This window comes from Antechinus flavipes, chromosome 2, assembly GCF_016432865.1.
Source record: "Antechinus flavipes isolate AdamAnt ecotype Samford, QLD, Australia chromosome 2, AdamAnt_v2, whole genome shotgun sequence".
NCBI classification, from domain to species: Eukaryota; Metazoa; Chordata; class Mammalia; order Dasyuromorphia; family Dasyuridae; genus Antechinus; species Antechinus flavipes.
Window position 1 is genome coordinate 141,118,799 of NC_067399.1, and position 24,998 is coordinate 141,143,796.

The 24,998-nt window shown below is 40.0% G+C and overlaps 1 protein-coding gene across 2 annotated transcripts in view; it reads right to left on the reverse strand.

Moving 5' to 3' along the window:
* Positions 1 to 3,443: 3,443 nt before the first annotated feature.
* The window catches only part of GFRA2 (GDNF family receptor alpha 2), a 104,903-nt gene continuing 83,348 nt past the window's right edge, over positions 3,444 to 24,998 (reverse strand). For both annotated transcript variants that reach the window (XM_051975660.1, XM_051975659.1), the window contains 5 exons: positions 20,911 to 21,020; positions 19,906 to 20,046; positions 18,890 to 19,062; positions 5,346 to 5,399; positions 3,444 to 3,642 (listed from right to left, as the gene is read on the reverse strand). In XM_051975660.1, coding sequence (XP_051831620.1) covers positions 3,520 to 3,642; positions 5,346 to 5,399; positions 18,890 to 19,062; positions 19,906 to 20,046; positions 20,911 to 21,020 — 601 coding nt within the window. In that variant the 3' untranslated portion in view covers positions 3,444 to 3,519. The remainder of the gene's footprint in view (positions 3,643 to 5,345; positions 5,400 to 18,889; positions 19,063 to 19,905; positions 20,047 to 20,910; positions 21,021 to 24,998) is intronic.

Below are 24,998 nucleotides of genomic sequence, written 5' to 3' on the forward strand. Positions count from 1 at the left end.
CTGTTAAGTTTTGGATTCACAAGTTATTACAACACTTAGAATAAAAGCTGAAACATCCTTTCAGATAATCTCATGCCCTGGGCCAGTAACAATTCTCAATGTACAGGTAGCTCAAAAAATAGACTGATTACGTGAACTTTACTGTCTACGGAATATAGATACAGAATGTTAGGACAGACTTGGCCCTAAGCATAATTATGAAGCAAGCAAAGTCAGTTTGAGTGGTAAAACTACTGAGACTAGCATTGATGATATGCCTAAAGGTCTTTGCTCTGCTGATTATTTGCTATGATTGTAAGTCTTTCTACTCTCTGAGTCGATTTCCTCATCCTCATTGAGCATAATACCTGCACTATCCTATCCCATAGTGTTGTGAAGCAGTCTTTTATTACATCAAAGGTGAGGTTATGATGATTCCATACTCTCTATCTATCCTTTCTATGCCTTTTTCCTTCTTTTTAGATCATTGCCTCTTTCTTCCAAGTCCTGAATCTACCCCACTCCTGAGCTCTTGTATCATCCAAACTCACAAATTAATCCATAATAGGAGCATTTAGTAGCTAAAATTCAACTATTAAAGATTCATTCCTTCGGGCTAAGAACATGATGTCCTTTGTTCTTGAAGAGGATCAAAATGACATCACTATGCTAGAGTTAACTTACAATGTGTCTGACTGGCTAATCACACCAAGACAAGCTCAGAATGTTCTACCACAGGTCAGGCACAAAGAGTCCAAGTGAATATTTGAGGTGTTTCTTTTGTATAAATTTAACCGCTGGCTTGAAGGGGGAAGGTGAAGGGAGAGATGTGCTCACAAACACACTTTTAAGTTTAATCTGAATTGCTAACACTTTCTTAAGTCTAGATAATTAACAAAACAATCCAGCACTGATTTGTAGCCTTTGCTCATTTCCAAAGTATAAATGTTCACACTGAAAAACTAACAAATGGCTCCAGATCAAATTGGCCCCAGTCTATCCCTGGCAAAGGACCTGTGTCCTCTTAAAATACAGTCACCACCATACCTAGGAAGGCAGATGGTGAAAGATTTTCAGACATTGGCTGCAAATCACAACATGTAGGCAGCTGCCTCGTCTCCCCAAATGGCAAGCTAGCCCAGAACAGGCCAAGAGCAGTCTAATAAACATTTCTGGTGGTCCAGCAAACTCACTGCAATTTATCTATACTTTCAGCACAGGGAAGTAGAGGATAGTAATTGGATGTTTTCATCCTTGACTTATGCTTAACAGTAGCAGTGGTTTCACAGTGCTGAGACCTGGACCAACTCCCTTTCAGATGATGGTTATAAAATAGCTTAATGATGATGTATTTGGGTAGGAAAAAAAGGTACAGCTGTTGAAGGCCACAGGAATCACTCATGGTCAATTTGAAACCATCTGGTCTGGGTCCTCCTCAGTTGGAATGTTGATTCCTTACGCAGTGCCCTTCACACTTCCAGCAACAGTTTTCTTAGTCCTCTTTAGGGAAGATATCAAATCTGATGGTCTTGGTGCTGTGGTGATGACAACTAAGGGAAAGGGGAGGAATAAAGAGCAAGTTGTTCTCTTTTTTCCTCTTGGTCACATCCTTAATGGCTATTTTTCTTTCTTCCCTTAGAACCCAAGAAGCAGAAACAAATCATGGATAAAGATTCCTACTTCCTAGAAATATGTCACTGGGTCATAAAAAGATTCTACTCAGTTCAGTGAAAAATAGAAACACTATCCCAAAGAGAATAATAAAAAAGAAAAGGGGGAAGTAGAAAGTGGCTAATTTCAGTTGTTGCATTCTTTTCTCAAATTGTTCAGAAAATGGTTTCAGAGATTGCCCAGGCTATATAGGCTAGGAACAGATAGAAACTATCTCTTCTCTTTCCAGTAAACTTCAGAATGGAATTCAACCCATCCAACCACCCATATATCCAACCACATATAGTAGAAACATACAGCCAACTTGGCTTTGTCCAGATCTTCTAAGGATCTCAGGCAAGAACCTGAGGGGGGGGGGAAGGAAGGGGGAAGAGAACATTTAACAGGAAGGGAACAGACACCTAGAGTGAAGTTGAAAGCAAATTGCTTCCGAGTACATTTATTGGAACCATTGGTTAAGCGTGAATATTGGTCGCTGCCCCCATCCTTTTCCAGCCCTATTGGTGAGTCTGGACCAGGAATACAAGGGGGTTAAAATTCCTTTTTTTCCATTATAGACAACATTATTAAAAAAAATAAACTTTACAATAATACATTTCGTTCATCTTTTGGGAATTTTTTTGTTGTTTTGTTTCTTAAAAAAAGGAAAGAAGGGGGAAAACACACAGTATATGTATATGGGATGTATATATACATATATGTCAATAAAGGAGAGTTCACTATATACATACAGTCTATGTATTTCTCAGGAGGGACTGGGGAAGGAGAAAAGAAAGAGAGGGAGAGAGTTGAATACCTATAGACTTCTAACTGTAGCCTCTCCTGCTGTTCTTTGCTCCTCTCCCTAAAGAAAAACCCACCAAATGAACCGACTATAAACAGAATATGTACTTGCTTTGCTTTGTAAAAGTCTCACCATGAAGGTGGAAGTAAGGCTCCCCCGCCTTCCTGGAGGCCAAAGCTTGTTTCAGTGCCCACTACCTAAGCACAGGGGGGGGGGGGGGCTGAGCCCCTTAGTCTGGGCAGAGACACCCTGCTGTGATGAATCACAGGCTCATAAAGTGTTTCTCAGCCCCTGCCCTCCACACACACACACACACACACACACACACACACACACACACACACACACACCCCTCTCTCCTTCCCAGGTTCCTTAAGGAGCAAAAACACCAGCAGTACAGATTAATTGGAACAGGTAATGCCCGGCCCCTCTAAGGGCATGGGAGTTGGAGGAAAGAGAAAGAGAGAAAGAGGGAGAAAAATAGACAATTCTTGAAGGCGCCATAAGGAAATGCTAAAGGCTGCTGAGCTGATTCCCCCGGCCACGCTGCCGGTTCCACCCCCAGCCTCAGTGGCCACACACACCGGGATGCTGAATTTGGTCCCATGGGCAAATTCCAAAGGTAGAAATGTAACAGGAGCACATCTCCCTCCAGCCTCTTCTGGTCACAGCTTTGGGTCCTTCCAGAGTCAAGTGCTTCATGTATCACCTTAGTCTCTTGTTTCCACAAAAGAAGGGAGAAAGGAAATTTGGAGAAAAAGCAAAGGGCATCTTGAGATGCCCTTTGAGTCCCCAGCTCTGGGGACATCCTGCACCAGCTCTCAGGCCAATCAGCTGCTTTGTCTGTTTGCTTTAGAAAAAATTCTCCAGAGCAGAAAGCTGAGAGGAGAGGAGTTCAGAGACAGGTGAATTTTTTTTTTTTGCAAGGAATGTGTGTGTTGTTGTATGTCTGTACATATGTCTGTTTCCATTTTGTTAGGCAGGTTCGTGTGTGTGTGTGTGTGTGTGTGTGTGTGTGTGTGTGTGTGTGTGTGTGTGATGTTTTGTAGCTTTTGGAAATCTTCAGATATGGTCTTCCCCATCACCTACAATGCCAGTGTCAGCAATAGGAAGGTGACTGCAGTCAGGGTGATCACAGGTCTGGGTCGGCCATCAACTGAGTCAGGAGATCCCACAAAGTTGGATCCTGGGATGACGTTCGTGGTGAGCTGTATGCATGAGACAGGAGGAGCCCAATACAGACAAGAAAAACAGAAGTTAGTATCACTGCAAAGTCAACAAGGCTCTTTTTAGTGATTCCTGCTGGGGACAAGAGGAGATTGTGGAAAGAAATGTGGCTTGTGGGGAATGAGACTAGGGAAGAAAGGGCAAAAAATCTCAGGAATCCTGCCTGACCAGAGCACTCTCCCAAGTCCAGGGGCAGGATGTGTCTTTTAGACTAGACCACCTTACTCTGGAGGCTCTGAATTCAGGGACCAACCTTGCTCAGGACTGTTCTTAAAGGCAAGCAGGCAATCAAGCTGCATCCTGGCTACTATGGCTCAATGTCTGCAGAAGGAGTGTGATGATCCCTTCAGACTAAACTGGCTTCTCCCCACCCCAAAATTTGGGCTAGGTTATATTAGAGGAAGAAGCATCTCCCTAGTCCTGGGTTTGAATAAGGATAGTGGAAACTGGAAGATTATATTGGCATCTCCCCCAGATATCTGTAGGGAAGATACTATTATAACCCTATCTCCTTGAGCCCCATTTCCTTGAGCTCTACATGACCATCTTTCTAAGCTTCTCTACTTGCTCAAATTTTCCATAAAGCTTTGCTGATCACCCTACTCCTCAGGGAACTCTCTCTTTCCTCCTAATTCCTCTAGCATCTCTAGTTTTTATAACCTCTCATTTGATAATTATCATCATATGCTACCTTAGGTGTATATGTCTTGTTTCTACTTCCCACTAGATAACAGGCTTCTTGAGAACAGAAACCTTTGCCTTATGCCTTTGGCCACAAGAGATAGTCATTAATTTAATAGTCAATTAACAAGCATTCATTCAGAATCTATTATATGGTAGACACAATGCTTGCCTCTGGGGACACATAGACAAAAATGAGAGTTTCTGCTCTCAGGAACTTTACATTCTATCAGGAAAGGCAATATGTGTGTGTGTGTGTGTGTGTGTGTGTGTGTGTGTGTGTGTATACATATATACATATGCACATATATATTTTTATTTATTTATTTACACATGTGTATATATATATTTATATTTATATAATACACACACACATATATATGTATACACACAAAAAATTAATTCAAGACAATTTTGAAGACAAAGGCACTAACTAGCAGTTGGGGGAATCAGGAAAGGCTTCCTGTAGGTGATTCTTAAAGTTTGAGAAGAGAAAAGAATTACAATGGGAATGGTCTCTCTCCTGTTAGGGATGGCTTCAGGCTCTTTATGTCCCTATCCTGCAGTAGGTTCACAGGATCTAAAGCCGACAAGGACCTCAGAAATAATCTATTTCGACTCCCATATTTTAAAAATGGAAGGCAAACTTAGGTAAGAGACAGTAGTCAGTAGAGGCAAAATTTGAACCTAGGTTCTCTGATGTCAAATCTCATGATGTCTCCATTATATGATGACTTCTAGACCGCCGACTTCTAGAGGTGAACATCTCCCTGTCTTCCAAAGCAAATTGCCCACTATGATTTCACTGATGGACAGAATAAGTCCCTATCCAACTTAGAGTTGAAACTTTAGCACAGGCCTAACAGGGTGTGAAGGGGATGGGTTAGGATGCTCCTGGGTCCTTGGACCAGCCTGACCCCATCTTCAGGGCTGCTTCCTGCCAGCATGGTTCCCCAGATATTCCCCTTCCTCTGGTTCCCCCATTTCTCTCCTGCCTCCTTACCTCTGTGAAGCACGTGCTCAGCTCTTTGGACTTGTTGAGTTTCAGTCCCTGCTCCTGTGGAAGAAAAGACAACTCATAAGAACTGAGTCATTGGGTCCAGGACTTGGGCAAAGAATAATATCGTGCCCAATCTTCTGCCTTAGGATTTCAGGACTATCATCACTTTTCCTAACATTCCGAGGGCTGCTGACTATTCACAAAGCATTTTCATAAATATTCTCTCACTTGAGCCTCATGTCAGCAGGTCAAGTCATCTCAGCCCCATTTTAGAGGTGAGCAAAGTGGTACAAATAGATTTGAACCCAGTTCTTCTAATGGCAGTCTCATACTTAGGCAGTTACATGATAACAGAGTGCTGAATGTTGAGTTAGAAGGAACACTTAGCAGCACCTCTTATACACTGCCTGGCACATAGTAAGCACAAATAAATGTTTATCAAAGTGAATTCAATTGATTTTTCTTTTTTTTCATTTATGAAATGGGAATAAGAATACTTATAATACCTACCTCATAGTTACAAACCTTAGGATATTCTATAAATGTGAGTGATTATCAATACTATTATTTCCTCTATATAATAATACCTCTTCCTCTATAGGTAAGACTCATTTCCCTGCCCTCCTTCCTAGAGTCTTCCTTCCTCTTCTCTTCATACATGATTTGATCTTTCCCTACCAGCATACAGCAAATGGCAACCTCCTTCAGTAAATCCATCTTCTACATTCACCATTTCTAGGAAGTCTTCACAGAATACTCAATCCCTCTCAGGGGCTACAATGGCTAACAAATTCCTCTGATTTTCTTCTTCCTCTCCCCCAAACCATTCTTCTGCTTCTTCCTACCTATGGGTAGGGAGCTGATTTTATCCAATTATTTGGATAAGGCTATATGTGCTCAGTATCTCCTCTTTTTATTAATACTGTATAATAAAATACTAAAGTTCTGAGATCAGAGTTCAAGGGTTTACTCCCTGGATAGGCTAGTTAGCTTCCTGCTGCTTTATTTCCACAGACTGACTACATACTGCATCTCCCTCACTCCATCCGAATGTCTTAAACATGAGTGCTATTAGTCACAAAGTATGGTAGAAAACAAAGGGAAACAAAGACTGAAAGAATGCAGATGGCTTATACAACCTTTCTTCTCTACTGGTTATTACAAATGAAAGCATAAACCCTATAGAAAGCATTCTTTTTATATTGAGAAGGAAAACTGGCATTTGTACAGAATTTTAAAATTCTTTGAAACACTTTACACATTATCTCATTTAAATCTCACAAACCTTTGAGAGTGTTATTAAAGGTAACCCATCTTACAAATGAAGAAATTGAAAAAATCACTAGTAGAAAATCACCTGAGGAAAATCTGATTTTTTCTACACTGCTAGTAAGTTGTCAAAAGATTTGAACTCAGATACTTCCGAACCCAAATCTAATACACTTTATCCATTATACCATACTTTTATAAATTATGACACATTATTAATAGTGATTACAGTGAAACAGCTGGAGAGTAGCAGCAATTATATTCTATTGCTATCAACATCAGAAACCAGGAAAAACTGAGAAATGATACCCAGACTGTTGGTCTGGCCAGGAACATTGACAAGTCCTTGGACATTATATGCATCCTGTAGCACAGGGCATCTGAACAGCTAAATGAGGTCTCCAACTGTCCCTGAGAGAACCATATCTTTAATGTCACTAGTGATGATGGTGGTAATGATGGCTACTCTTGGTACCATAGCAATATTACAGGAAAATCAATCCAAGATAGATTGAGGTCAAAGCAATACAAAGAATTGTTAGGCCTGATGATCCAGTCCTAGCTCACTATCCCATTTTATTTCTCACAGTTTGAGGAGGCAGTTTAGGATTGAAAAGAACAGTAAATTAAATTAGAAGATGTGGCAGAACCAGCTAGATTAGAACCCATCTTCTTATATAACTGGAGATAATTCTCTTCAACTCTAGGTAATCTCTAACATCTGTCCCAACAAAAGCTTTATGTCTCTTAAGAAGAACCCAGAGATCAAGTCTATTTTGCAAGATCTAGGTGAACCTATGGAGAGAAAAACCAAGGGCCATCGCCATGTCATCCAGGCAAAGTTTCTGCCATCTTGCAGCAAACAGCTGAGCTAAGTGTATGTAAATGAAGTTTGAATATAATATATTCTGAATGGAGCCAAGCACGTGATTAAATTATGTTGGCAGGACTTATTAGGAGCCTTCAAACGAGAGGGGGTGGAGAAAAGGCTGAAAGAGAAAAGATGGAGAAAGAGAAATACTGGAGGATAGGAAAAGGTTATAAAGGAAGAGGGAATGATTGAAAAGAAGGAAAAGAGAAAGAAGAAAAGAGGAAGGAGGGAAGGAAACCAGAAAGAATCGATGGAAAAGAAGAAAAAAGCATAACTCCAGTCATCTGACCCACAGTCATAAGAATACTGATAATATGTACTGGCTCAAGTGCACTCAGCCTAAGATTCCATTCTCAATAGAAAGGAAAAAAAAAAAAAAAAAACAGAAGACAGATTGTGGATCTAAGAAATCTAGGACACATGACCAAATGGTTATCTTTCACTTATTACCTCCGAAAGATAAGGATGTCCTCCTTCCTCTTTCTAGTCTGCTGCAGATTCAAAATTTATCTGAACCATACTTAAATATACTAATGTTGCTAGGAATGAGCTAATGGATAAAAAGGCATATATGAAGTGTTTGCCATGTGTCATGCACTGTGCTAAAACTGAGAATACAAAAAACAAAAAACAAAAAAAAGACAGTTCCTAATCTTGGGAGTAAGTGACTTGCCCAGGATCATACAGCCAGGAAGTGTTAAAGGTCTGAGGTCAGATTTGAATTCAGGATCCTCCTGACTTCAGAGCTGGTGCTGACAGTTCCTAATCTCGAGGAGCTTACATTTTAATTAAGGGAAACAACACAAAAATGGAGAACTCATTTTTGAAGTAAATGGAAAGGCCCTATGAATTGATGTGAATGGCAAAGACGCTGAATCCTTGGATGGCATCAGGATGCCAAATGGAAGTGCCTGGGAGTCTGGGACAATAGAAGTAGGGCAGAAGGTATGTTAAGATATAATAAGAAGTCATAGGATAAGACCTGGTGGTTGATCATATCAAATGGATATATATCATCCAAGAAGCATGAACCAGCCATGCTGATCTTTCCACTCAATGATACTATGGGGTTGAGGCAGCCCAAGATTTAGGGAGAGGGCAAAAGGAAAGCATGGATTGAAGGGGCGAGCAGTGCTAGAAATGGAATCAGAACTAGACTCAAATCCTGCTCCTAACACTTAATGGCAATATGTGATCATTTGTATGACCCAAATTCTCTGAGCTTAAATTTCCTCATCTGGAAAATTGTTGCTTAGTCATTTTCAGTCAGGTCTGATTCTTCATAATCCTGTTTGGGGGGTTTTTGGGTAAAGATACTAGAGTGGTTTGCATTTCCTTTTACAGCTCATTTTATAGGTGAGAAAACTGAGGAAAACAGCATTAAGTTATTTGCTCGGGGTCACACAGGTAATAAGTGTCTGAGAGCAGATTTCAACTCAAGAAGATGAGTCTTCCTGATATGGGGCTCAGTGCCCCCATCTGACCATCATCTGAAATATAAGGATAACAATATACACAATACTTACTTCATAAAGCTGTTGTGAGATTCATACTAGTGTATATATGTTGGAATCCTTACAAAGTGTTTTAAAGGAAGAGGAAATGATTGAAAGAAGGAAAAGAGAAAGAAGAAAAGAGGAAGGAAGGAAGGAAACCAGGAACAATAGATGGTAAAGAAAAAAAAAGCATAACTCCAGCATAACTCTGACCCACAGTCATAAGAATATTGATAATATGTACTGGCTCAAGTTATTTGTAAATTGTAAAGCACAATGCAAATATCAATAATTACTACCATCTGTCCAGTCAATCAAAAATAAGAAGTCACATATTGTTTTCTCTTAACTGTCCTAAATGATCTCATTCAAGCTTCAAGAGAAAATTGGTTGTTCCAATACTCTTGGATTGAGTGAATAATTTCATGTCCAGCTTACCGACATTCTCCATGATCAATCTTCCTACCATCCTCTACCTTCATATTTCTAAACTGAAGAGTCCTAATCATTGGAATCTCTTTTCCTATTGCAGATTCTTGATCATTCCTGAACCTTTCTCAGTTGTGCTCCAAACAATTCATTCCTCCCCTTTGTTGCCAATCTCCTAGCAAGAGTCATCTACAATTAAACAAGCATTGGTGATGTACCTAATATATGCCACTAGACACTAGGGATACAAAGACAGAAAATGAAGCAGTGAGTTTGAGCTCACATTCTATTATTCTATACTCTTCTACTTCTTTACATCCCTAATTTTAAAGACCTTGCAATCTGGTTTCCATTTTTATCACTCTACTGAAACTGCCCTTCCCATGGCCACCCAAAGCCTCTGATTAGGTCTGTGAAAGGTTTGTGGTTTTTTTTTTTTTTACCTAAGTTACAGAATCAAAAATTCATAGAGTTGGAAGACTTCAGAGGAAACTTTATTCATCCCCAAACAAGACATGAATCCCATTTGCAATGCCCCCACAAGGGGTCAAATGGTTTTCAACATGGCAGCCAGGAACGCTAACTAGAGTTTTTCAGAAAGCATAATCAAATAGGTTTTTTGGGGGGGAGGGGAGGGGTCACTCACTCCCTAGTAGTAACATAAAACATAAAAACTGACAATAAGAAATCATATCAATTATTTCAGGTTATTAAAACAGAATTTAGTGTATTTATGTTACTATTTTAAATTTTATTATTTATTTTTAACATTTTTGGTTTTAAGTTTTAAATTCTCTCCCTTCCTCCTCCCCTTTCTCCACTCATTGTAAAGATAAGAAATTTTATTGTTTTACATATATATATAACATAATTCCATGTTAGCCATATTGTAAAAAAAGAAAAAAAGAAAGTAGAAAAAGCATGCTTCAATATGCATTCAAGCTCCTTCAGTTTGTTTTCTGGAGGCAGAAAGCATTTCTCGTCATAAATCCTTCAGAATTATCTTGGATCATTCTATTGATCCTATAACTAAGTCATTCACAGTTGATCATTGTAAATATTCCTATTATTATATACAATGTTTTCTTAGTTCTGCTCACTTCATTTTGCATCAGCTATATAAGACTTCTTAGGTTTTTCTGAAACCATCCTGCTCATCATTACTTATGGAACAATAGTATTCAATCACAATCACATATTGTGATATCGTCCTTAGCTAGTCACACCGAATTTTGCTCTGGTCAGCTCCCATTTGAAGTTTTGTGTTGAATGCCCAAATGCTTCCTTTTAAGAAGGTCATTGATGACTTGGAGAATACCAAGACCAACCATGATAGTGAAGAGGTTCAATTTATACTTTATAAGTTTGGTTGAAGAGACTAGGAGGTTTATCATGGACAAGGGAAGACTTAGAGGAATTTAAGGATTGTCTTTAAGGATGGGGAACACTGTCATATAAAAGGATTAGTCACATTTAATGTGATACCAAAAGGAACAAAAGCAACAGTTGAAAGTTGTAAAGATATACATTTAGTCTTGACCTAAAGAAAAACTTGCTAGCAATAAGAGCTATCTGAAAGTGGACTGCCTTAAAAAGTCACGGACTCCTCTTCACCTGAATCTTCATTCAGAGATTAGATGACAATCTGTTCAGTATGTCATGGAGGAAAATACTCTTCAGTCTAGTGACCTAGGTCTCCTTGCTGTTCCCTAAGTAATATATCCTATCTACTAACTCTGGGCATTTCCTAGAATGGCTTTTTTTTTTTTTCTGGCTTTCCTGGTTTCCTTCAAGTCCCAAATAAAATTTCACTTTCTGCAAGAAGCCTTTCCCAATTCTCCTTAATACCAATGTCTTCAAGAAGCAGCTACACCCAAAGAAAAAACACTGGGAAACGAATGTGAACTATCTGCATTTTTGTTTTTCTTCCCGGGTTATTTATACCTTCTGGATCCAATTCTTCCAGTGCAACAAGAGAACTGTTCGGTTCTGCAAACATATATTATATCTAGGATATACTGCAACATATCTAACATATATTGGACTGCTTGCCATCTAGGGGAGGGAGTGGAGGGAGGGAGGGGAAAAATCGGAACAGAAACGAGTGCAAGGGATAATGTTGTAAAAAAAAAAATTATCCTGGCATGGATTCTGTCAATATAAAGTAATTATTAAATAAAAATTAAAAAAAAAAACCAATGTCTTCATTCTGAGATCATTCGATTTTTTCTGTAACTTATTTGTACATAGTTGTTTACATGTAGTCTTCTTCATTAGGCAGTGAACTCCTTAAAAGCAGAGATTGTTTTTTGCCTTTCCTGTCTCACCAGCACTTTGCATAACAGGTACTTAATAAATGCTTATTCACTGACCAAATCCTTTTTAGGGTAAAGGCTGTACTAAATGGCCACAGAAGTCCTTCCCACTCTACAATTCTGTGAATACAGAGATGATGTTACACCAAAAATGACCTGCAGTATTTGATCTGACAACCCTCTCCTATTTGGAAATCTCTCTTCTTTTAATTTTTATGATACTACACATCCCTAAGTCTCCTCCTATCCCTCTGATCATTGATATTCCTAGTCTCCTGTCCCTCTCTTGGCCTTTTAATGGAAATACTTTCCAAAGTTCTGTTCATGATTCTCTTCTCTCCTATGTTTTCCCCCTTGGCAATCTCATTTATTCCCTTTAGTAGTTTGGAGTTAGTGGTAGCCTGAAAAGCAAATTCATGAGTCCTAAATATCTCAGGCTTTAATAGAAGTATTTTGCAGGATTCAGGGAACAGAGAAGAGAAAGAAAATGGATTCCCTAGTGAAGTGGAATACTAGCTTACATTCCTCCACACTGATAAATCCTATTGGCCTTAAAAATACCAGTAAAATTCTAAACAGGGTGTCAAGGAGCTAGAGATGCAAGCCCTATCCAACATGCTCCTTGTCCCACATACAAACCCCAATTTGATTTAGTGCAGAGCAAGAATGGGGCAAAAGGTTAGTCAATAAACTAGCAACTCTAGCTCACTGAACCAGCTCACTGAAAGGAGAAAAATCCCCTATTTTGGGCTTCCTGGAGGAAGCTGAAGTTTCCAACTATAGCAGGTCCTCTCTCTATAAGGACAGGCTGAGGGAAAAACCCAGGAATTCTGAAACCCATCTCAGCTTCTTACTAATCCATGTGACTTTGAACAAGTCATTTGCTGACAAGTCTTCAATCCATCCAGCTGTAGTTTTCTGTTTCTAAAAGACAACACAGCAGACACTAAATCCTTTATAGAGATCTCAGCAGGGAAGCCCTAAACCTGGACTTAACTTTGATCCTTACCTGGTATTACCTGCCTCCCCTCTCTATCCACAATGCTGCCGCCATAGCAACATAGCAACCATGAATTTCCAAGAAAATGGAATCTTTAGCACATCTATATATTCAGAATTGAAAGAAGTAAATGTAGCAGGGGTGAATAGGGCTTCCTGATTTTCTGGATGGGATACCTGCCATGGAACCAAATTCTGCTTAGGGGCCGTGTTCCAGGTCTGATCTCAGGCTCATCAAGGAAATCACCTTTCTCCAATCCTATGTGCTTGTCTTAAAAGCAGCCACTGCTGGTTGGGGTTGGGAAGGAGAGTGGAATTGGGAATTCACCCCCTTCATTGAGAAAGCTTGCACAAACAGAGGGAAATCTCAAAAGTGAAAGAAAGAACCATTCTCACGCTTTTCCTTCTAGGCTTCAGGAGGAAGAGATTCCTTGGAGAAGGTCCATCCTTTCCACCAATTAGCTTTGATACAACCTGTCTTCCCCAGTCACTAAAGACCAGAGTGGTTCACTCTGTTGTCCTAACAAAGGGCTAGAGCAGCACATGTCCAAATCCAAGGGAAGTACCGCATTCCAGCAATCTGCTCTCAGACACTTATTACCTGTGTGACCCCGAGCAAATAACTTAATGCTGTTTTCCTCAGTTTTCTCACCTATAAAATGAGCTGTAAAAGGAAATGCAAACCACTCTAGTATCTTTACCCAAAAACCCCCCAAACAGGATTATGAAGAATCAGACCTGACTGAAAATGACTAAGCAACAATTTTCCAGATGAGGAAATTTAAGCTCAGAGAATTTGGGTCATACAAATGATCACATATTGCCATTAAGTGTTAGAGCAGGATTTGAGTCTAGTTCTGATTCCATTTCTAGCACTGCTCGCCCCTTCAATCCATGCTTTCCTTTTGCCCTCTCCCTAAATCTTGGGCTGCCTCAACCCCATAGTATCATTGAGTGGAAAGATCAGCATGGCTGGTTCATGCTTCTTGGATGATATATATCCATTTGATATGATCAACCACCAGGTCTTATCCTATGACTTCTTATTATATCTTAACATACCTTCTGCCCTACTTCTATTGTCCCAGACTCCCAGGCACTTCCATTTGGCATCCTGATGCCATCCAAGGATTCAGCGTCTTTGCCATTCACATCAATTCATAGGGCCTTTCCATTTACTTCAAAAATGAGTTCTCCATTTTTGTGTTGTTTCCCTTAATTAAAATGTAAGCTCCTCGAGATTAGGAACTGTCAGCACCAGCTCTGAAGTTGATCCAGTGGATAGATCTGCCTACTTGGAAATTCTTTTATCCCCAAAACCCTTCCCCACCTCCACATAACCCGAATTTCTGAAATTCCAAAAATTAAAGTGGCATTTGGGTTAATAAGCCTCTGCTTTTAAAAATATTAATATCCCATAGGAGGGCTCAGAGACTAGCATCAATCATTAACACCTTGAAGGGATTCACATTAACTGCTAGCTAAGATCCTAAGGGAATTGAGGGGATGAGAATGTGGGTAGAGATAGTATGGTAAGGAAAAGGAGGTTGTTTTGAAACAGAACCCTTTGGCGGATAGGATAGGATAGGGTGAGGTATAGTTAAGGCAAACTCACAGCTGCAGGAAGATCCTAAGTATCATGGTCCATGGAGAAAGTGCTTCTATTCACCATAGAGAGATTTAGAAAGTAGGGGATGGAAAAATATCAAAGACAACTTCACCTAATTTTAAAATGGAACTGGGCCTCGCTCTGAACAAGAAAAGGCTTGGAATTGGAAAAGATTTTAGAGGCTATCTAATCCAACACCTTCCTAAGCAGAGACTCTGATACCATATCCCCAGCTAGTGATTCTTCAGGCTCTGTAATCTGTACTCAATGACTTCAAAAGAGAGACCATCCCCCTGATGGAGAGGAAAGATATTTTTCTTTCTAACCCTCAGTTTCCTTATCTATTACACAAGATGATTGCTAATATCCTTTAAATTTCAATCATTCAATAAACATTTTTAAGCACATATTATATTTCGAGCACTGTGAGAAGCACACAATTTTGTATTCTAAGACCACCTGGACTTTCTCAGACTCAGCACAATGAGGACCAAAGTTCAATCACCCTGTAAGTTAAATGGGCCTTTGTGGAGCATCTAAGAGGCTATACTGAAGATAACAGTGTATGGGAAAATGCACTACAACTTCCCAACTTACAAACTTTTGGAACACATCCTGTTCAAAGCTGGAGGCCACCCATATTCATTTTCATGAGATTCATTATACTTGCTTATTTGGTTTCTTGTCCAACATCTTCTAGTTAAATCATCTTACAAAGCCAAGCTGGCTAATGCCTCTTGTGGAGATTTCTCGAGGAGTGTTCATTACAGGCACTGGGAAACATTAGCAGGGCAGGAAGAGGCTAGCTGGCTGCAGTCTCTGATGGTGGTGAGGGCTAACGCCCTACAGTCCAATCAAACCTATTTATAATTCTGCCAGGGACTTACTTGGCAACACAAACAATGAGAGCAGAAATCGATTGGGGTTTGGATCCAAGAAAAACAAAGACAGCATCTGGTCAGGGATTCTCCTGGATTTAGGGAACTTTGGGAAGGGAAGCAAGAATGCAAAAAAAAAAAAAAAAAAAAAAAAGCTTTAACTTGATTCAGTATTACAGGGCCCCCTAGAAACTTGCATCCAAAAAGCTGAGTGATCCAGGAAAGTTATAAAAACTCCACTCAAGCAGGAAATGACAAGCGTCCCATTTACCCCAGTACAGCAAAACCAACAAGTTCCCAAGGTGACAAAATACAAATGTGTACAACTACACAGTTGGGAACTTGATTAAGAAATTAAGAAGTTGTTGTTTCAGGTAGGTATCAAACTATTCACTATGTCTTCCTTTATAGAGGACAGAAATTGGACTCAGCCCATTCCACTTTGTATCTTCTGCTCTGCTTGGTTTCATCTCCATAGAACAAAATGCCCCCATCTTGATTATCTCATGGTATCCCATTCCCCTCTGATTAGCCTGCCTTCTTTTATGTATCCTCTCCCTTTTTAAATCATAAACTCCTTAAGGGCAGGGACTGCCTTTTTATTAATTGCATCCCTAACATTTAGCACACTACTTAGCACAAAGTAGATGCTTAATAAAGGTTTACCAAAGTGGATTATTTTAGAGTGAGATTCCAGGGGATTATCCCAGGATATTAATGAATAACAGCAGAAAATTCAGAATGAACCAAAGAATCCATACATAGATATACATTTATATAAATATATGCATATACATACACACACATACAAAATGACTTGGAATTTATATAGCTCTTAGGAATTGAAAAAAATATACATTCATCTCTCTTGAATCTTCCAATAACTCTTTGAGATAGGCATTCCAGGAATTACAATTCCTCCTTTACAAATGAGGAAAATAAGGGCCAGAGAAGCTGACTAATTTGCCCATGGCCACTTAGGAAGTTTAAGAGGTGACATTCCAATTCCCTCAGCATAGAAAATACAGAAATCAAAGAACCACACACCTCATCCTCCCCCACCCACCCCAGGGAAGGAGTTCAACATGGAAGGAGAAAGGGAAAAAAAGAGTTGACAATATAACTAAGCTTCCAAATAAGTCAACCAACCAGATTTAAACAGTTCTCACACACACACACACACACACACACACACACACACACACACACAGCAACCCAAAAGCCCAGAGATCTGAAACCTCTCCAGCCGTGGTTCAAAGGATCATATCCCTATTTATCCATGCCTCTATATCCTGATCTTTATAATAGAAAACAAGATTACCCCATTTTCCAGTCCATCCCTAAGATCCCAAGGTTTCTGCCATTCAAAGACTGGGTAGAGAGAGACTAGGAAAAGGAAGAAGCTGTCACATTGTCCAAGTTAGACAGTCAGAACCACGGGCACCATGACTCATTCTTTGCACAATTTTGAAACAACAGGAACATACATGGGATCCCACAAACCACCACAGAGAAAATATCCCACCATCACTTTTCAGGCAGACAAGCGGGAAGGCTTCTAGACTCAGCTGTCAAACAGGAAAAAGAGAGAGGGATTCTGCTCCTCACATTCCTAGTATCAAATTGTTTTCTGGTGTGATCCTGCAGCCACCAGCCTCATCTCTGAGCTTCAATCTATGTGCTAAGCAGATGGGTCTGGACAGAGACACTCAGAGCTGGAAGAGGCATCTGAGAGAAAGTAGAGATGCAGGGAATGAGATGAGGACCTGGGACAGGCAGCTTGATGACATTTCCCTATCAAACTTTGGACAGGAGCCATAGGACCTCTTGCTACCGCCATAGGCTTTTTCTAGTTCTCTAGTTCATGCACAGGTGGGCATGAGCAAGGCACATTCAGAAGACAATGAGTCTATTGAAAGCAGAAGCTTTCTTCCACAAAGCCTTTTATTCCTTCAGAAAAAGAACTCAAAGAGCAACTCTGAAAGTTGCAAGTCTCTTTCTTCTGTCCTCCAAGGATGGCTAGGAGTTCACAATTGTCTATGATCTGTCTATTGCCCATAGCAAGTCACCAGAGGTCTCAAAACCAGATCCAGAGATGTGACAATGTGTGTTACATGAAGACTACAGGTGATGTTTCAGACTTACCCTCCTATAACTTCAGAATTAAATTAACCATGAAAATAAAGATAAGCCCCACTAGACCCAGAGTATTGAAAGAAATCAGGGTGTTAAAAAAATATAGCTCTGAGAAGAAAAAAAGGAAATCTGGGAAAACTAAAAAAATTAATAAAAAATTTAATTCAAGTATTACATATACTTAATGCTAATAACTCATACCAATTATACTTCTTCAGGTGACTGATGATCACCACAAGAAGAAGAACCATTGCTTTGATATTGATAGAATTGTAGAAAAATTTTCAGGTGAGCAAAAAGTTTATTATGGACCACTTTTTTTTTTTAACTTGAGGGGTTAAGGCAAATGCATTTTGGTGGCAAGTTGTTGTGTTCAATTGCTGCCTTAATTTGGGTACACCATCTTTTGGCTACTTAAGAGAAGTTTAACAGGCAAATGACCTGCTGTCTAGTGAAGAAGGAGCAGGAGCAAGGACTTACTCAAGCATACCTGATCTAATCAAAAGCTGTCTCTTTCATCCAGCCTGAACAGAGGGCTAACAATAGCCGGGGTTCCCAAGACTGTCCTTCCCCTTCCACTAATAGGCAGCAGGATAAGAAATAGAGTCCTACCTGGGTGCTTTCAGTTGTCAAAAATAATCCCACTAAAGAAAGGAGAGGAAGAAGAGGCAAGGACTTTTGCTAGTAAGGGACAGGTAAAGGGCAGAAAATAAAGCATGCTGTTGTTCCCCTTGCCAAATTCTGACATTCAAGGCTTTCCAGATTTTGCTCTGACCCTACCTATTAGCCTTATCTCCTACCTATACCCAACATAACTCTGCTTCTATTGTGTGTATGTGTGTGTGAATATGTGTGTGTTGGCTTCCCAAATGGATTATAAACTCCAGAAGAAAGGCAGAAGAAAGAACTGGGTTTTATATATTTCTCATATATTATATCTCTTATATATTATATTTATCTCATATGTTATATTTCTTAAATCCTTTATATTCCCTACTGCCTAACATAGTACAGAGTAGTTACTAAGTGAATTATTCTTTAATATAGGAACAAATTCATATGTGGGGAAAATATAAAGTTTAGGACTGGATTCAGTCTCCCCAGATTAATCTGCCAGTAAACACTAGCTGGCATTTTCTGCTGACATAATTTTCAAAAATCCATGCAATGAGGAGTCCATAGTACATTATATGTATTATTATATAACATAATTTACTATAAAGAAAAATAATAGGGTTATCCATAATCATTTCAGCATCATACCAAATAAATTTTTTCATGAGCACCTATATATATATATATATGTATATATATATATATATATATACGTGTGTGTGTGTGTGTGTGTGTGTGTATGTGTAATATGAACAAATGATGAGAAAGCCATCTAAAAGTCAGCTCTGCAGTGACTCCGGGATGATCCAATAAGAAATTCCCACCTAGTCTTCCATTGCCATTCTAGTCCCTTGACCCTAAGATGTCTCTCTTAGGTCATACCTCCATATTTTGGAATGCTTTCACATGAACTGGGTCACACCTCCTCACCTGGATAGATGTACAGGTAGTGATGATACTAGTCCCCAGACTGGTGCTGTCACTGAGGTCATCTGGCAAGGATGGGGTCTTCTCCATTTTAGGAGACTGAGTAGCATGGAACACAGGATTCTTGGGGGACACATTCACATCTGTGCCATTGCCAAAGGCCTGGATGGCATTTCCTAAAAGGGATATAGAGGAAGAGAAACAAAAAGATCACAGTGGCTGCCTCAGACCACCTACCCCCTACTTACTTCCCTCTCACGCCTTCCCCTCAACCCTTCTGTGACAGCACCAAAACTAGGAATGGAAAGGGAATTCCTCTATTGTCAACATCCCAAGACCTATCTGCAAAAATATTCCTGGTATTTTGCTCTCCAAAGAGGCAATGAGAGGAAGGAAAAAACAAGGAAGGAGAAGGATGGAAAAAAAAAAAATATATGACCGAGAAAAGGAAAAAATTGAAGATAAAAGAAAGAAAACAGAAGTAATAAGGGCAGAAAGAAAGATATGTAAGGAGAACAAAGGGAAATGTGACTGGCAAGCTGCTAGGCTCCTGGCAAAACCAGGAGCACAAAGATAAACACCAGAAGGTGATCGATATCTTCTGACCTTGGAGTTCAGTCACCGCCCACCAATTATGACACCAGCAGACAGGAGGTACCAGATCTGTTGCTATGTCAGACAGGATGTTGGATGACTTTCAAAGGACATAGATCTGATTCCATGACATAATGGACTGTCACTAAATGGAAAAAAACATCATGGACAGTGGCTTGCTGGAAAGAGTATCCCCAGCGGCTAAGTTAACATGGAAGACTTGACCAAAGCCATCAGGGCAACTGCACTAAAAGATAACACAGATTTCATCCCCCAGAACCCCAAATGACCAAAAAGTCCACACTTGGTGAATCTGCAAAGACTTAGCCAGACATCCCTGTAGAAATGACCCACGCCAAGCTGTCAAGAGGCAAAGCAAGGGATCCAAGAGATGGCCAAGGCTTTCCAGGGCCACAAGAACTTACGGAGACATGGGTTCTCTGTGAAGTCTTTCAGGAACTTTTCACACTCTTCTTCCATGTTTCCACTCCCTCGGCAACTGCACCAAGGGGACACCACGATGCTGGTGGGGTTGGAGTCCACATAGTTTGGCGTCATATCAAACCCTGAAAAAACAGGGGAAGGGGAGAGAGAAGGGAAGAGGAAGGTGAAGATGGCAGCTGATTTTTCTTCTTTTCTCCCTCTCTTCCTAGGATACAAGGACACCATACCTACATGTTGTCAATCAGATCACAATATTAATTTAGACGTCACTGTTTCCATTACTACCAGGAGAAACTGAGGAATAAAAAGTCACTTCCTCCTCACTCATTAAGGAAAATTCAAGAATCCTGATTCTTGAACACCAGGAAGTTTACTTTCTCCTTCACTAGGGCAGTTAGGCGACACAGCTGATAGAAAGTTGGACCTGGAGTCAAGAAGCTCTGAGTTCAAATCTGATCTCAGGCACCAACTGGCAACCTGGGCAACTCCAACTTTGTGTACAGTTTCCTCATCTGTAAAATGGGGGAAACAATAGAACCTACCTCCCAAGGTTACTGTGAAGATAAAATGAGATATCTGTAAAAAAAATTTTAGCACAATTCCTGGCACATAATAGAGCTTAGTAAATACCAATTTCCTTTCTCTTCCCTTCATTAGCCATCCTTCCTTTCCATCCTTTTCCACATTTCAAGTCCTAACTGTTGATCCTCAATTTCAGTACTCCTTTAAAATCTCTGGATGCCCCAAGGGCAGTCAGCCTACTCTACCACATAGTAGAGCTAGTACCATCCTAACCTTAAGTGGCTCTCTGGTAAGGAAAGAGTGTTCTCTGACCCCCACTATTAGCCATCATTGTATAAGTACTTCACAAAGCAACAACCATCCATTGAGTAATCAACTAAACCTACAAACAATTCTAAACCCTGAAAAAACTAGGAAAGGCCAAAAGCCATCTTTATCCCAAGGAACATCAGCAGAGAGCTTACCAATCATTCCTGCATAGGAGCCCAGACATGCCTGGTAATTGTCCGAAGGGCAGCTGGTGGTTGTCTGGTAGGAGACACGACAATTGGCATGGAAGTCTGCCAGCCGGGACCTATAAGACAAAAAACAGGTAAAAAACATGACTGTGATTTGTTTGATTTTTTCTTTTTCTTTTTTTCTTTATCTGGTTCTAAGTAGAAAGTTCTCTTTTCCATACCTTCCAAAGAGTGCAGGATTAGAAAAACAGGAGAAAAAATAAGGAAGTAAAGAGAAGTAAAAGGGAATCATTTTATCCTGTTTTATACTGTTCAGTGCTTATTCATGTTGGAGTGTAAGCCTGAGGTCCCTGCTAGATTGTAAGCTCCTTGAAAGCAGGAGCCCTGTCTACTTAACTTGTCAGTTTGTCCATAGATATTAATTAGATGCCTGTCACAGGCCAGCATCATGCTAAGCAATGAGGATACAAAAAGAGGCACAAGATAGCCCCTGCTCTTAAGAATCTTACAATCTCATGGAATTGTGGGGGGGAAAGCCCTGAAGTATTATAGAATGTGAACTAGAAGTAGTAACAACATTTATCATTATATTCCCTCATCCCAGCACATCGTAAAGCACAGATAATGTTAAGTATCATATATATACATATATGGCATTCATTATATTATGAATTGTAGGTGTAGAACTGAAAGGAACTTTGAAAGTCTTCTAATCTAATTTCCTCCTAATTACTAATATGGAAACTGAACTCTGCTGATATAAAATTACTTGCCCAAGAGTATATAAGTACTAAGTAGCAAAACCTGAATTCAAGCCAGGTCCTCTAATTCCAAATTTAGGCCACGTTGCTGGTAGGGAAAGGAATGGGAAAAAATAAGTAGAGAATGGAAGGCAATAGAAGACAAGAAGGGGAAGGAAAAGAGCTTGTGATAAGAGAAAGTAAAGGAGGAAAGGAGATGGGAAGGTGAATAAAAGGTGTTTATTTTTTGTAGTTCTTTCACTCCAAAACAAACTAGTGACCCCATAGACTGGAGAAAGAAAAAGAGAAGAAAGGAAGGAAGGAAGAGAAAAGGGAGGGGGGAAGGGAAAGAGGAAAAGAGGGAAGGAGGAAGGAAGGAAGGAAGGGAAGGAAATAAGAATGTATTAAGTACTATGTGCTAGGCACTGTGCTAGGAATTTTACAGATATTATCTCTTTCCATACTCACCACAACCTCAGGAAGTAGGTGCTATTTTTACCCACATTTTACAGTTGGGAAAACTGAGGCTTATACAGGATCCCCCGATAGTAAATGCCTGAAAACGGCTTAGAATTCAGGTCTTTCTGATTCTGTATCCACTGTATCCCCTAGCTTCAGGAAGAGCTAGAAAAATTGACTTGGGCCTAAGGCAGAGACCCAGGTTCCAGCCTCTTCTCTATTCATCTGAGTGAAATGGGATAAATAATTTTGAATTTCAGTTTCCCTATTTATAAAATGAGGACAATATGTGAGAATTAAATGAGATAATCCTTTAGAGAAAGCTAGATATCAAGCATTCATATTATTTATTGGTCTCTCTCTGCTTCAACTTTGAACAACAGTATCTAACCTATGTAGAAACTTCTTCTCCTGTTCTAGTATCCCAGGTCTGAATCACCCACCCCAGCTTCCAAAGCTATAGAGTCAGTTTTGAGTAGGAGACCTTATGGGTATAGTTGAAATAATATTAGACTTGAACATAAGAGAACTAGATTCATATCCTGACACCAACATTGGGGGTCAGTCATCTCCCCTCTCTAAACCTCAATTTTCTCATCTCTAAAATGACAATATGATTCCTAAGGCCCCTTTCTGCTCTGACTCTAGAAAATAAACTCAGCTTCTCATCGTTATCACTGAAAATTTGAGGGAGGCAGGAAAGGAAGGAATCCTAATTCAAATGGCTCTCTTTGTGAAGATGGCAATGAAGCTCCAAATGAGAATCAGGGGTAAGACCTGCGACTTTGGTTGGAGGTAGTAGCTTCCTTTCCCCCTTTGAAGGAAACACCATTCGAATGGGCAGGAAAGAAGTAGTTTGGAATTTCACCTGACCTAATCACCTATCCTCCCCACTTCCCACCCTCACTACCACCTCGCTCATGCATCAGCCAGTCTAAAAACCTTGTGAAAAATCTCACACTTCAGAGTCTGTAAAAATTCTCGGGGAAAAACCTATCTGATTTTTCAGTGCTCAATGTTTTCATGGTCTCAGGGGAATGTCTCTGAGAGAAGCTCTGACTGAAGTTGAAATTCTTCCAGAGATCAGAATCTTCCTTGCTTTCTGCCTCCTTCTCTGACCTTGAGAACACCTTTGCTTGTCCCCATGGCCCTTCAGTCCCTGTGCACATCTGCAGTCAATGCCTCTTCGTCTATTCAAGGAGTCTATTCAAGCTGTGCTCTTCCACGGGTACAAGCATGGGTCTTCTGGGACCAGGACTATTTGTTGTAATCAATTGTCACAGAACCATGGAATCACAGAATTGGAAAAGTGGAAGAGACCTCAGCAGCCTTCTAGTTTAACATCCTCCCACTCTGCCTGAAGCCTCTCAGGACAGAGAAACTACCTCCTCTTATATAAGGCAGCCCTTTCTCCTTTTGGACAGTAGAAATTGGTGGTGATTTCTCCCGACTGTAGTCTACATTTACCTCTTTGAAACTTCCACCACTGTTCTCAGGTCTATGGTGCAGTAGATAAAGCCTATTAACAGAAAGACTTGAGTTCAAAACTAGCCTCAAACACAGGATGGCCTTAGGAAAATCATTTAACACCTGCCTGCTTCAATTATCTAAATTGTTAAATTAAAATAATAATACCCACCTCCCAGAATTGTTGCAATGATCAAGTGAGGTAATGTTTGCAAAGTGCTTAGCATAGTGCCTGGGACTTAGGCGATATCTAATAAATGGTAGTCCCTACATGACAATCCGACAAATTCTTGAAAATGGCTATCATATTCCCAGTCTTTTTTTGTCTTGGCTAAACATTCCCAGTTCTTCCAATTGATACTCCTAAGTCAGGAACTTAAGGCCCTTTAACATCTTCCAGACACTCTCCAGATTGTTAATTAGTTTTTTAAACAGAGGTATATAGATCTGAACCCAGTACTCCAGATGATATCTGATGAGGATAGAGGATGATGGGATGATCACCAATTCCTAGAGGCTACACTCCCCTTAATGCAGCTCAACATCCCACTGGCTTTCTGGGAACCACATCATCCTACTGATACATTGTGCTTACAATCCAGCAGTTCTTCTCAGATCCTTTTCAGAACAACTCTATCCATGCATCTCCCAGCTTATAATTGAAAAATTGTTTTTTTGCACCTAAGGGCAAGACTTTACATAGAACTCTATCGAATTTCATCTTATTAAGGGCTATCAAGCTCCTTTTATATCTTGTCATTTTCTGTGTACTAGTTAGCCTTCCCTCTACCCCTCCCCATCTTTATGTCATCTGTAAATTTGATGAGCATACCATGTAGGCTTTTAACTCATTAATAAAAGTGCTAAACAGGACAGTCCCTGGGGTACTCCACTGGAGATATTCTGACATATTGCCACTGAACTACTACTCTTTGCATATGGCCAAATAAACTAGTCTGAATTTTACCTGATTGTATTATCTCTTTGTGACCCCATTCAGGGTTTTATTGGCAAAGATACCGGACAGATGAGGAAACTGAGGCAACAGAGTTAATTGACTTGCCTAGTATCTCAGCCCAGATTTAAAGATGAGTCTTCCTGACTCCAGGTCTGGTTCTCCATCCATTGTAGAATCTTTAACGATCCTTTCTAGAATTTCCTCAGGAGGAGGAGGAGGAGAACAAGAATTCTAGATCATTGTAGCCACCACCCTTCTCACCCTCACCACTGTAAAGGACGTTCCAAAAGTTTTAATGCAGTTTTAAGTTTTCATAGCCTTTGGGACAACCTGTATTGTGTCTTAATGCTAGGCTGATGATTTGTTTCCCAAACTCCTCTTCTACTCCTATTTTTGTCCAGATGATCTATGCCTGGAATATAGTAGATGTTGAAAAATGACGCCAATCTGTTACCTTTACAAAACAACTT